At 43.6% G+C, this 14674-nt stretch overlaps 1 protein-coding gene across 1 annotated transcript in view; it reads right to left on the minus strand.

Annotated features, from left to right (window-relative positions):
- Positions 1 to 5708: 5708 nt before the first annotated feature.
- Positions 5709 to 14674, minus strand: part of LOC122812918 (SAP30 binding protein) — a 1615174-nt gene continuing 1606208 nt past the window's right edge. Inside the window, exon 12 of the mRNA XM_044084976.1 lies at positions 5709 to 6777. Coding sequence (XP_043940911.1) covers positions 6596 to 6777 — 182 coding nt within the window. The 3' untranslated portion in view covers positions 5709 to 6595. The remainder of the gene's footprint in view (positions 6778 to 14674) is intronic.

Consider the following 14674-nt stretch of genomic DNA (forward strand, 5'->3'; position numbering starts at 1 on the left):
GAATGAGTCTGAGGTCCTCATTCTTTCTGAGTATTATAAAAACCCTTAATGAAAGGTGCATCTCCACTGGTCTGATGAGACCTTGTGAGTAGCTATTTCTGATAAAAGGTATTGAATAACTGACCTTGCTGAAATCTTTTAATGGGCTGAGGCATCTGAAAGGGAAACTATGAACCTGGAAGTGAGACAAATGGTTTGAAATCGTCTCTGGATGTAGTTTCTCTCATCCAACTGTCAAATGTGGCATCTCCCACAAGGGTAGATGGAGAGAAAAATGTCCTGACTGCCTTCAGAGTGCAACAGTCAGGCTAGCACTACGAAAATGCAGAGGTGGTCTTCAGGAGGATTGCACCATGATCCCTAACTTCCTTGCTGAAAATCAACATCTCTGAGATTACAACAGTTATGCAAAATGACAGCATCCTTTGAAGCACTTCCCAAATCCTCTGAAATTGTCATGCTATGGGTACTTGTAACAAGGCTGGTGTGTCTGGGGGGGGTACTTCTGACCATTCTTGAATATGACTGCTGTGGAAACTGGAACTTCAATTTATTATTTATTTATTTTACATTTGTTTACCGAGAAAGTCTGACTTTCGAACTAAGCCAATTTTCAGCAGAGGCCCAGTTTGAAACACTCCAGATGCATGTCTTTGTAATGTGGGAGGAAACCAGAGTACCCAGAGAAAACCCACACGAATGCAGGGAGGACATGCAGACTCCTTACAGAAGGCACACTAGCCAAGAATCGAACCGCAGAATCTCTTGCTGTAAGTCAGCAAAGCTACCGCTGTACCACTGCAACATCCAATGCCGACCTTGGTGGGTGTACTACTTTATTTCTCAAGCTCAGCTTTTATAATTCACCAAAAAGCAAGGAACCACCAATGGGGGAATTCATGAACTAGGCCTTTGTGTTCTCACCCTGTTAAGTTGCCAAACAGAAAGGCCAGTGCCTGCTACCCTAGCAGCTCTTATCAGCAGGACTATGAGTAATATGAATGGACTGGATGATCACTGACACCAAAATTACAGTTGAGAAAGAAGTTTCTTCTTGACATCTGAGTATGGCAACACTTTTCAAATCTTTGCATCTGAATCTATTAATTTAGCACCCAAATGCTCAAATGTGCAGGATTTTAAAATCCATTTCCGCACCTAAGAATCTTAACTCCCTATTCAGTGTGTGCATTTTCTTGGCCTGAAGATGAGGTCTACCACTGTAAAGTCAACCAGTGGGTTTTACAACTACCTGAGAAAGTCCTTGGGGAAACTGCAACACACTGTTGGGCCTTTTGAAAATCTGGAGACCTCATTGTATGGGGTTTTAGATACAGTATCCCATACCAACTTTGTCATTACCTCAAAAGGTTGGTCTGAGTGAACAGAATACGTCCACCACTGGTGCATATCGCTGTCTTGTGGCCAATTTGTCTTAATCCAGATGAGCTCCAATAGTACTGCAAATTGATGTTATATGACAGAAAAGTAGGGAAATCAGCCTCTGGATTCTCATAGTCAGGGATCTCTACATGGAAGTCCATGTAACTCCTCTTGCAAGTAGTCTTCCTACCATAACCTGGATGGGGAGAGTTCAGAGAGGAGGAAGAATAAAACTGACATGGGGGAGTCTGGTGGAGATCTTCTGGTCCCCCTGTCCATGGAAAGAGGGGATTGCAATGTTGGCCCATGAGCAAGTGGATACAGAAGGGCCATCAAGTGAACCACCTCAAGTACATCCTTATGCAGGTATGTCTATCCAGAAGACACTGGAACCTGCAGTTAGCTAATACATGTGGCAGAAGCCAACAAACTCTAAACCCAGGAATGCCAAAAGCAACTCTGATACTGAGGATGAGAAAGTTGGACCTGATGTTAAGGCCACTCCACCAACCTTAAAGCCAGAGACTGACTCAGTCTCCAGTGCCTTGGTTGAGCTCACCACCAAATGTCAAAAGGATGAGCTCAGGGGTTGGGGGAATCCTCAGTGCTGGGCCTGAAGGACTGGGGTTGACCTATAGGCCCGAGGTGGGAATAGATTCTGAGGAGTTTGAAGTCAGGGTTACACAATACTGACAACTGGGTTGACAGTCGGGCTTAATACAAGGGTGCTGACTCCAAGACAGTCATCAACACTGGCAATGAGGGGGTGACTCATGTTCTCCAGATTTTTGGGGAATGAAGAGAGGCCATTGCAGAATTAAGTTATAACCACATCTGAAAAGTGTGACAACAACAGTACTCAGGAGCCTCCAATGTTGGTGGTGTGAGGAAGGGACCTGGTATCCCTTGTGCTGGGCTTCGATAAAAGCCTGTGACATCTTCCTATCTGTGACATCTTCCTATTATCAAGAAGGGAAGGGGGCAACTGGGGAAACCACCAAAAAAGCAACAGCGGTTCTGGGGTTCCAAAACTCCAGTTTGGAGACCACCAAACTGATGCTCTCCAAACAGGTTAGCTCCCATGGGAAAGGCTTACGAGTTAAGATATTTCTGAATGATACTAGATGATTTAGCACCAACCTGATGACAGTATGAAATAAACAAAACTTCCTGATCTGCAAGCACTTGTTCAGGCTGCAATCTGGATGTAATAACCTCTTTAGAAGACTCCTTATCTAGCTGCTATTCCCTCTTGAGAAGCAATACAGGGAAAGCCCTGGGATCTATACCTGGAATGGACCTGTGCTTCTCAAGTCCTGTGTTTCATCTTTCTCAGTGTAGCCAGGATAAAAAAAAAACTACTATCACACTAATCTGAAAATTGCGCTTCAACAAGCCACTTTAAACATCTTCTAAGTTTAATTACCAGGGGAACACTTCTTAAAAGAATGCTCCTTAGATTTCTCAGTATCAAGATGGAAAGGAATGGAGCAATGAATAACTTTTTTATGTTAGATACAAACAGCAACTAGTAGAAAAATAAAACTAACTTTAAATCTACTTACAGAAAAGGCTGGAAAGGAGCTGGGGACTGAAGCTTATCACAGTTCTAACAGGAAATTAAAAAGCAAAGGTGAAAAATGCCACAGGTGGCAAAAACAGAGCTCTAAATTTAATAAAAAAGTCAAGAAATTCTGCGTTCAAACCTACAGAAAATGAAAAGTTAAATATTTGCTTGTTATGCTATTTACTTGTTTTTGTTCTGCTTCACTGTTATGGTGTAATACTGAAAATGAAAAGTAACCTGGGACCATTAAGAGTGAACTGGCTCCACTGTGGCTGAAGAGATCTGCAGTTTAGGACCTAGAATATGGAGAATTGTAAGAAATAGGAGTGTTTAAAATTCTGGGGAAGTCTCAGTGACCTAGCTGATTTAGCACAGTTGGTCTAAATCATGAAAGTGAAGGAGTTGCAATTCCCTACATCAACATCAGAGTTACAGATTATGTACATGATTTATAGTTCATAAATTGATTTTGTAGATTAGTTTGACTCCTGTACAATCTACTAACTTTATTAGGGGAATTTGGCTACACAGTAAGGTTTTTGCTGAAAGCAACAGAAAAAAAATGTGGAGTATCTCCAGTAAAAGTGGAGCTGCCCAAGGCTGCAACTCCCCAGTGACAAATAAATCACCATACATTCTCTTTGAAAAGGAAACTTCTTTACTACTCAATCACAATATCTAATTAAACTTACAGGCTCCCAAAAGTTATATACTTCAGAAGGGAGCCTAAAGAAAAACTACTGTCATCATACTCAGGCTCAGTCCATTATGAAGGCTGACTCGGTTTGCTTTACGTAAAAGCTTCCTCCTCATTGGAAACCATAAATGTACTTCCTTTTTTTTTTTTTTTTAAAGAGGTTGCAGCAACTGAAAGTAGCCTATGGAATTTGTTAGGGCCACTGATACTTGCTCAGTGACAGAATGGAATAAAGCCCTAACTATGGCCAAGGCTAGTAGTTGTGGCCTGTGCAATGGAAAAGCCAGGTGATGAGCATCCAAAAACCTTCTCAAACTCACTGGGGAGATAGCCTAAGAAGATCCTACTTCTTGAATGCTTACAGCCGCTCTGAGTCAGTTCCCAAAGTGAGTGTAAAATGCCTATTATGAAAGCCATGAAAAAGCATGAGTGTCTACATCCTATAGGGCTACATTTGTCTTCTGCATATTCCTTAGACACTCCACTGGCAATTGCTAATAACAGCAAAGGAGGAGAAACTAGAAGGCCAATAGGGAGATGGAATGCCCTGGATGGTCAAAGCACACATCTAAAAAAAAAAAACTATCTAAAAAAGGACCTCTGGTAGTCTTTGGATTACTGAGCTGGCTTTGTCAGCAGCAGACAGGCTTAGGTCTGACTTGTTTTTAGAAAACCGAGAAAAGTGGAGGTAATCAAAACCGGCGGTGGATGCACTCTGGGTGAGGATAATGGTGAAGCTGCCAGCTTTCACTCTTATTTTTGTACCCTGACTAAATCTCTCTACCATACGCATAAACAACATTACAAGAAGCTGGAAAAAACACATTTTCATTGGAAATCCCTTTAATGGAGTTCACAGAAGTGAGGTAATCACACACAATAAAAGTGCTACCTCAAAATAAAGCACAACTCCTGGGAAAGTTTATATTTATCAGTTGAAAACCTTTGATTAAAAATGACTAGGATACTATTTAAGAATGGAAAATGTAGCCAAATACAAAGTGGCGCTGGAGCAGTGAGAAGAGAGATTATACTTGCTACTCCATTTATTCAGAACTTTAAGTAACTGATGCTGATGGAGCTTCAGTAAGACAAGTATTTATTTCTTGCAGCTGTATGTTCTTGAAATCTGACAAAGACCCAAAAGACATTACCACTATCTGGGCTCAGAAGTGGCAGCAGTCACCCAAACATTGGAAGCAAGAAAAGGATCAGAATCCCATGTTCCAAAACTCTTTAACATTCCATCTCCAAAATGCAGAACATTACCACTCACAATGTGCAATACATGAGCAAGGTAGAAAACTTATTACTAATGACTTCAACTAGGATGCTCACATGGTTATTAAATAGTTCTTCAGAATCAATACTTCTTTTGATGAATTACTATGATTCAGTATTATTCCGTACGATTTACCATTCATATTTGATAAAGAAAATTATTAGCAATAAATGTATGCCTGACACTTTCAGTGTGGAACAAAATATTTGACTGAAGATGATGACTCAGGATGAGATACATGTGTCACTGGCCACCACTGCTCACTGATACTGTGATCTGCTCTATAACTGTATAAACAAACAGGTTAAAAGGACCACTACACTAATTATAGTTAAACAGTTCATGTTTTTGTTGATTTAGTAGTTAATTACTAAACTTTTCATTAGACTGATCTCATTAATGTGTAAAAGACTGCATTTGTGTGACAGTTTCACTACAATCCTAAGTGTGACAGTCCTATGTAAACTAGCAAATTGTTAAACATACCAGAAACCATGGGAAGTGCCAAAGATTTTTCCCACAAAGTACACTGCCAAACTAAGGTACCACCTGATGGGTGGCCCAATGTCAAGGATCTAATGCTACAAAGTACTTACCTTGGATAGGAAACAACTTCTGACAAACCAGACAAGACTCCTTTGTAGTGTGAATTACATTTGAAACTTGTGTCGGTCAGCCATATGGAAATGAATATAGCTCTGCTGACTAAGTCCCATACGATAAAAGGAAAAAGGAACAAGACTAAATGCCAGAGGATTTCAATAAACATACTCAAGAAATAAAAGTTCAATGGATTTATTTTCAAATCAGCAGGGCAAAAACATTTGTAACAGGAAGATCAAACTGAAGTTCTGCCTCCCAGAAAAAAGCATAATCCTGAACTCAAAGAAAAAATACACAAAACAAAATCTATAGTTTTAATGAACCTTTACAAAATTTTACATTTTTATGGTAACAGGAAGGCAAGAATCTATAGATAATACATAAATGGTTGATCACCCAAGACAGCAACAAACTCGTTGAATGTTTAAAATCAACTTTACTGTATTTCTCAAGACACATTTTAGGTCTGATGTCAAAATTTAAGTATTTGCCATTCTAAGAGACTGTGTTTCAATATTTCTGTTTCAACATCAGCCTTACTATGAGAATTATGCAAGTACGCAATCTGGAATTTCTTCAGTTTCCCACAAGTCATGGCAAGCTCCTTTACTAAAACTGGTTTGTCTGTCTGAATTTTACGATAAAGGAATGTGAAAAAAACTGCGGGCCCAACAGGTCTGAAAATTTCTCACCCAGTCCTGCATTTCTTATTACGGTATAAATAAATGAGGACCACCACCACTACTGTGCTGAAACAGCATTCTGATGTGTTGCCTAAAGCAGCATCAATAAACCTGGTGTAGTACTACTGGTATCTGTCAGTGGCACGGCAAGCCTCAATGCTACCAGTTTAGTCCCTGTTCCAAGCAAATCTTAGCAGGCTTTAAAAACAAAGTCCATACTTTCAAAGGCAAGAGTATAGGTTCATCTCAGTTTGGCTGTGCATAAATACTGCCTTGTTACTTAAGGATCTGTAACGGCAGAGACATTTTTTCGATATATGTACAGTCTATTACATCAAAAACTTCTCCTAGCTTACCAAAGCTGTGTCCTGGACCACTGCTCACTGTTTTGATTTTTTGACTATTGTACCGACTGCTGAAATTACAGTGGTCCTGGACCCACTGGCACTTGTGGTGACTGTAACAACTGCAGGTAGTGTAGCTGTGGTAGTCAGGATGGGTGGCTGAGATATAGTCGTCACTGGAACTGCTGAATCCCATTTGCTCTTCCTCTTCTGAGCATCTGTAAATTAAAAGTGGAGAAATTAGAAGTTATGTACCTACCATAACGTTCCATGTTAGTTGTCTTCTTCTCGCCTTCTTTCTTGCTGGATGGGTTCGGAGCCTAACCTCGGCTCCGACTCGGCCACTCTAAAAGCTTGAGAGCTAGTTCCACCAGCTCGAGGCTCTCCTATATCCCACAATGCTAGACGGTAACTCCTCAGATCTTGTTTGTAAGCTAGGCCCAGCTAGAAAAATTCCATTATATGGAAAAGGATAAAAAGGTCACAAAACAAACTCCTCTAGATCTGTCCAGGCTAGGGGGAAGGAGGGTGGGACGCAAGAAAGAAGGCGAGAAGAAGACAACTAAAACGGAACGTTATGGTAGGTACATAACTTCTAAATGTTAAGTTGTCTATCTCGCCTTCATTCTTGCTGGATGGGACCGCGTCCCTAGCACCTTGTCCCGGGTGGCCTATCGGAACAGACTCTTGAGTACAGTGGAACCAAAGTTGGCTCGGTCCCTTGAGGCTAAGTCCAACTTATAATGAGAAATGAAAGTATGGGGAGAAGCCCAAGTAGCTGCAGAACAAATCGAATCAATAGGCAGTCTGTCTTGGAAAGCTATAGATGTGGCTAAAGCTCTAGTTGAATGAGCCCTGGGTTTGGTTGGCAACTGTTGATGTCTGATCTCATACACAAAGATGATCAACGAAGTAAGCCATCTAGAAAGAGATACCTTAGAAACTGGAAGGCCCATTCTACCTTCTGCATAGGAAACAAACAGTTGATCAGACTTCCTGAATTGTTTGGTCCTGTCTAAATAGTACCTAAGTTGGCGATGAACGTCTAACCAATGCAATTTTTGTTCTGATCTGTTCGAATAGTTAGGAAAGAACACCGGAAGATCAATGGTTTGATTCAAATTTGCCGGTGAAGCTACCTTAGGCAAAAAGGACGGGTTAGTATGTAAGGACACCCTATCCTTATGAAACAAGAGATAAGGGGATCGACTACACAGAGCATGGAGTTCAGAGACTCTTCTGGCTGAAGTAACAGCTACCAAAAAGAGTGTTTTCCAAGATAGTAACTTCATTGAGCATGAAGCCGCAGGTTCAAAGGGGGGAAGAATTAAGGACGCTAGAACCAAGTTGAGATCCCATTGAGGAGGAGGATCCCTGATAGGTGGTTTGAGGAGAAAAACTCCCTTTAAAAAGGCTTTGCAGAGTTTGTGAGACATAATGGAGGACTCTGAGACCCAACATGAAAGTTCGATATTGCTGCCAATTGAACTTTGATGGTAGACGGAGACGAACCTGAGTGGAAAAGTTCGGCTAGAAAGTCTAAAACTGATTGAATGGAAGCAGTGAAAGGATCTATATCCTTTGAATGCGCCCAACAGGAAAAACGTTTCCACTTACTACGATAAATCTTCCGAGTGGAGGATTTATGACAGGCTATCAAAATATCTCGAACTGAGTGAGATATTACAGGAAGCCTGGCTAGAGTTGGAAATGGAGGAACCACACTGTGAGGTTCAGAGAAGGGAGGGAGTGGTGCAACTGACCCGACTGATGGGTCAAGAGGTCTGGAACTAGGTCCAGATTCCAAGGTTGCTCCAACAGATAACGGTGAATAAATGGGAACCAAACCTGTCGAGGCCAGTAAGAGGCAATGAGGATCATGGAAGCTTTCTGAGCGATGGCTTTCTGTATTAGTTGAGATATCAGTGGGAAGGGAGGAAAAGCATACAGAAGTCCCCGGGGCTAATCGTGGACTAGAGCGTCTCTGCTGGGGTGGCCCGGTTGGGGAAAGAGGGTGAAAAAATCGTCGCACTTGCTGTTTTGGGGAGTAGCGAAAAGGTCGCAGCAAGGCCGGCCCCACTTTTGAAAAACTTTCGCCAACACTGAATTCTTCAGAGACCACTTGTGAGGCATGAGAATAGCTCTGTTCAATTTGTCCGCAATCACATTGGACTTCCCGGGAATGCGCGTTGCTAACAGAAACCGCTGAGAAGAAATCGCCCATTGCCACAGTCTGAGTGCCTCTCGACATAGGGGGTAGGATCTGGTTCCGCCTTGTTGTTGATGTACCACACTACAGACATATTGTCTGTCTGAATTGCTATAGTTCCTTTGGGAAGAGAGTCTTGTAGGGCTTGCAGCGCTAGAAGCACTGCTCTCATCTCTAGAACATTTATGTGCAAGTGGCGTTCGAAAGGTTGCCACGTGCCCTGGACCGTCCTGCCCTGGTAATGCCCCCCCCACCCGATCGGGGAGGCGTCCGTTGTCAGTGTAGCAACCGGAGGGGGAGGGACAAAAGGTCTCCCCAGAAAAAGCTGGGGGGATGTGATCCACCAAGAAAGAGGATTCCTGCACGATTGTGTTATCGCAATGGAATGGGACATTGGAAGTTGTTGGTATGACCATTGTGTGAAGAGCATCCATTGTAAGATTCTCATGTGAAATCGGGCTAAAGGGAGGAGACGGATAGCAGCCACCATTATCCCTAAGACCTTCAGGATCAGTCTGACTTTGATCTTGTTGCTCTGCAAGACAAGGGAGACTTGTCTGTATATGTCTGCTATTCTCTGCTCTGTGAGTGTGGCTGACATGTTGACTGTGTCTAGATCTGTGCCTATGAAGGTAATAACACGACAAGGGGACAAGACAGACTTTTCGTAATTTATTGAAATGCCTAGTGTTTGACTTGTGTGAAAAGTGTAGTCTCTGGCAAGAAGCAGAAGATGCTTGGTGGGGGCTGTAAGGAGCCAGTCTAAATACGGAAACACTTGGAATCCTTGTCGTCTCAGATGAGAGGCGACCACTGTCATGCATTTGGTAAACACTCGGGGGGCTGTAGTGAGTCCAAAGGGCAGGGCCCTGAATTGGAAATGACTGGTTCCCAGCCTGAAGCGGAGGAATCTCCTGGAGCGTCGGCTCATTCTGATGTGATAGTACGCATCCTGGAGATCTATAGAGCACATCCAGTTGTCCCACCCCAAAAGGGGTAGAATGGACTGCAGCGTGACCATCCAAAATTTTGTTTTCTTGACAAACTTGTTCAAGTTGCTGAGATCCAAAATGGGTCTCCAGTCCCCTGTTTTCTTTGGAACCAAAAAGAATTTGGAGTAGATTCCGGATCCTTGTTGGTCTGCTGGAACTGGTTGAATGGTTCTTTTTGCAAGCAGCTTTGAAATTTCTAGTGCTGCTTGCTCCCTTTGACTGGGTGTAACGTCTGGAAGGGATTTTTTGGATTGCTTTGGAATGAGAAAGAATGGGATTCTGTAGCCTTCGGAAATGATAGACTGTACCCACTTGTCTTGAGTTAGGGATAGCCAGGCTTCTGGGTACAGAGATAATCTTCCCCCGACTGCCTCCGAAGGTGGACAGTGGGGCAACCCCTCAGGGATGCTGAAAGGGCTTGACGGAGAAGGTTTCTCGACTGCCCTGATTCTGCGGGCCCCCTCTGCCTCTAGGACGGCATCTACCATTATTGTTCCCCCCTCTGCCTCTAGAGGGGAACCGACTCTGTGCGTCAAGCAAATCTCCCTGAGATTGTTTGCGGAACCACATCTTTCCCCCCTTCTGGCCTTTGGGGTAAGGCCTAGAAGGAGTAGAAAAATGGACTCCCACGGCAGAGAGAGTATTGCCTTCAGTCTTGCACCTAGTCAGGGTTTCCTTCACTTGAGGACCAAAGAGGGATGATCCATCAAACAGGGAGTTAGTGAAGGACGCCTTGAAAGGGTCCGCAAAATTACATAGCCGCATCCAGGCGTGCCAATGTAAGGCCACACCTGTACCTGCCACTCTACTCGCTCCATCCGCCGCATACGAAAGGAGGTGCATGGAGGAGTTAACTACTGAGTTGAGGGTCGCCAGCTGAGAGTTCATCCTATCCTGAAAACCCACAGCTGTTGGATCCTTTAACATTTCGCTCGCTTCCTTGAGCAAATCTCTCTGGAGGCGAGTGAAATGACACAGGTAATTCAGCGAGCGCATAGAAAAGGTCGCTGACGAGAACATCCGCTTCCCGTACCTGTCCATAGTCCTAGACTCCTTGTTAGGAGGCTGGACAGGCACTGAAGGATCAGCTAGCTCCTTCTTGGTGGCCGCCGCCACCACCATAGCATCCACAGAGATGCCTTTGGTCAAAAATTCTTTGTCCTTGGGAGCAGTGATAAATTTTGATGGTCTCCTGGGGGTGGGTTCCACAGAGTCAGGAGCCGTCCAGGCCTTCTTTACCACCACTTGCATAAGGGGGTCAAAGGGAGGGGACACCCAGGAGGTGGAAGGGCGAGAGCCAAACACCTCAAGATACACCGATTCATCCTCTGAAGGGTTGAGGGCTGGCCAATTCCCCCTCTGTTTTAAGATCTCGAGGATGTCTGCAAAGGAGACATCTTCAGAGGGGGAACGAGGGGAACCTTCGGAATCCTCTAAATCAGTGTCAGAGGTGACAGACTCAGGGGAGTCGATGTGCTTCCTCTTGCACTGCCTCTTCCTAGGATGCTCTCCTACCGGGTCAGGAGAGGCCTCGGAAGAGGAGGAGATCCCCACTGGGGATACTTGAGGAGCTGGCTCTCTACGATCCGGGATGAGGAAGTGAGCAGAAATCACCAGAGGCACCGTGGAGGGAGGGGCAGATGGAGCTGACTGTGGGGTTGAACCAGGTTCTAACACGCTCCTCATGACCTCGAAGGCACCCCTGTCAGGCAGAGCCAGAGGTCTCCGCTCCGAAAAGCTGAAAACCTCCCCCGGCACCGACAGTGATGGCTCAGAGGCCGATGTCGGAGCCGAACTCACCAGCGCCGAAGCACCGAGAGGGAGAGTGGGGTCGGACAAGGGTCCGATGCCACTTGCCTCCTCGGAGCCGACGAAGGAAGTCTGGCACCGAGATTCCTCCAAGGAAGATATCGGAGCAGACAACGGTACCGAAGACAACGGTATCAGTTCCGACGTAGCCACAGTCTCGGGTCCGAGCCGCCCCGGCTCCAAACTCAAAGGAGTCAGAGGAGGAACATTCTGAGTGATGGGATTAGCCATCGACTGTTGAGTCGGGCTTTGAAGCATCTGGGCCAGTGCCTCGGACTTAAGAAGTCAACTCACTACCCTCTGAAGGTCATGATCTGATAGTCTCGACGACCTAGAGGAGTGAGATCTATGGCTCCGTTCAGACAACAATGGTGATGCTGGAGCCGAATGAACGGAGCCGATAGATGGTGACCGGGACCTTTTTCTGGAGGTTGGTTCCGACAATCTGATCGGAGCCGACTTACCAGTGTCTACCTCGGCTCCAGCCGGAGCCGAGGAAATAGTAGAGACATAAGTTCGAGAATCATCGGCTCCAGCTGGAGCCGATGTTCGAACAGCCTTCGAAGCCCTAGAAGACGACTCAGATACAGGAGCCGATGGTCTGGTAGGCTTTGAGGGTTTCCCTGAAGATTGAGTCGGGGGACCCTCAGGCTTCAATAAGCCCCTTAGAATGAGCTTATTTTTATGCTCCTGCAGGACTCTAGGGCTGAAACCATGGCAAACAGCACATGAGTCCTGCAGGTGCAAAGGTCCCAGGCAGTATACACAAGAAGTGTGACCGTCTGTCAGAGACATCTTCTGACAGCACGAGTCACACTTCTTAAAGCCTGAGACCTTTGATTCTTTAGACATCTCTAAAGAAGAAAAGTGTAATCACACACACACACACACACACACACGATTACACTTATTGAAAAATTAAATTAAATTAAACAAATAATTTAGAAATTAAATCCCTACAGAAAAAACACAGTCACTCCAACTACTAGGAAGGGAGGGACTAGGCCTAAAAGCCCAAGGGAAGAACTCTAGTGAGTTTTTTGGAAAAGAAGGGGAAAATTTAGAAAGGGATTGTAGGAAACTACCTAATTTAGGAAATAATGAAGAAAAACTGACTTAAAAGGGGGTCTATCTAAGATTAAACTTAGTCTTAGCAACTAACCTGACGAGCCGGTTGAAGAGCACCACGATCACTATAGCGGCAAACGAGATCTGAGGAGTTACCGCCTAGCATTGTGGGATATAGGGGAGCCTTGAGCCGGTGGAACTTGCTCTCAAGCTTTTAGAGTGGCCGAGTCGGAGCCGAGGTTCGGCTCCAAACCCATCCAGCAAGAATGAAGGCGAGACAGACAACTTAACATCATGTGTTAACCATCACTTTTCTATTGAGAACACTAATTCTTGGCATCCACAAATGTTGGCTTGTAAATGGGAGCTACAGGAAAAATACAGCATAATACTCCCCTCCCCCCCATTAGGATAAGGCAGTGCAGGCCCGTATTTATACAGATCTGGTAATATAAAGAAAAATATTTTAAAACCTTTAAAACACTCAACACACAACTGCCAAACAAAAGGTCCTGGGTTCAAATACCAATCCAAGTAAATTTTTTTCAACCCTTTTTATTTCTAAATATTCTGGGCAGCAGCTTTAACAGCATACTGAAACATTTACGTGCATACATCCTAAGTGCCTAGTTAAGGGAAATGCTTTCAAGTTTAAAAAAGGTGTGCTTCTTTACTAATGTTTCCTAACAGATCTGGCTATACTAGACGGTCTACATTTTCTTCTGTCTTAAGTCTGTGTAATGTTATTTCTATTGCTCATACCAAGTCTTCCAACTGTAGATGTTTGGAATTCACTACTTCTTCAGTAACCTCCAATGACAAATTTCAGAAATCGTTCCACCTCTCCCAAACAGGGCAACGCTCACTTTATGCTAGAGCTTTACCACATCTATTAAGAAGTTTTCTATTCTGTACATATTTTATTTTGTGACTAACTTATTCTGTACTACAATACCTTAACTGTCAGGCTTAAGACTGATTCCTCAAAAAACCCAGAAACGAACATTTCTTCTCATGTTCTGGCCTCACCCTCCTGGATCAGTCTACAGTTTCTGGGATGGAAGTCCTCATTCCAAAATGTCAAAATGCATCTTCAACTCCTCAAGAAAACCAAGACTGTCACAATACTTAAAGACAGCCTACTCTAAACCAATGGCTCCCTGTGCAGCTACTGCAGAGCACTAGCTACAGATAGTCTGAACAAATAGCTCCAAGCACAGACTGGAGAGCTAACAGTTACAATGCAGTTAACAGTAGAGACAAAACAAAAAGAGATGCAAAAGTGCATTAGATACAGTGACCTAACATTCTCTAGTGCAGTACTGGAGAGCAGTAGCTTTAACTGCTGCAAGAGTACAATCATCCATACCAAGCAGCAAAAAGTGCAGTGAGTAACTGAGGTAAGTTAATTCAGGATTCATCTAATGTCAATAACAGGGAACACTGCAAAACTACCTAGTACAGGATTAATGGTGCAATATTACCAGTAAAGAACAATGCAACAGCAGCAAATCTGTCAACGGACCTTTTGCAATTTATTTGTGCTATTGTTTAAGCACCATCTTTACTGCAGAATTCTGTTACATAATACCTGAACTTATGAATGATCCCCTTCTAGAAGAGAGAAATGGTACTCGTGTTACTGGATTTACCAATGCCTGCTGATAAAGCAGACAGCAAACTCTGCTGCATAACACTGGCTGTTTGTGATTTTTATATTCAAAACAGTGAATGAAACTTGTGTGTGGAAGATTTTCAATTCATATATAGCAAGATATATATTAATAAGATCAGATAACGGTAGTAGAAGCAGCAAACTTAAACTCGTCCCAAGTCAAAAAAACAATATTCTTTGACATATTATACAGAATTGCTAAGTATTCAAAAGCAATCCAAGCAGGGTAGATGGTGTTTCCAGTCAAAAATCCTGTATTAAGCACACAGAAGAGATCCAAGTAAAATAAAAATAACAGAATAATAGTTTCATTACAGACTTTCTAACTACATACTTTTTAATCAGGAAGTGTTTCATTCAGT

The sequence above is a fragment of the Protopterus annectens genome, chromosome 10.part0, assembly GCF_019279795.1.
Source record: "Protopterus annectens isolate FY-2018-M chromosome 10.part0, PAN1.0, whole genome shotgun sequence".
Classification (NCBI taxonomy): domain Eukaryota; kingdom Metazoa; phylum Chordata; order Ceratodontiformes; family Protopteridae; genus Protopterus; species Protopterus annectens.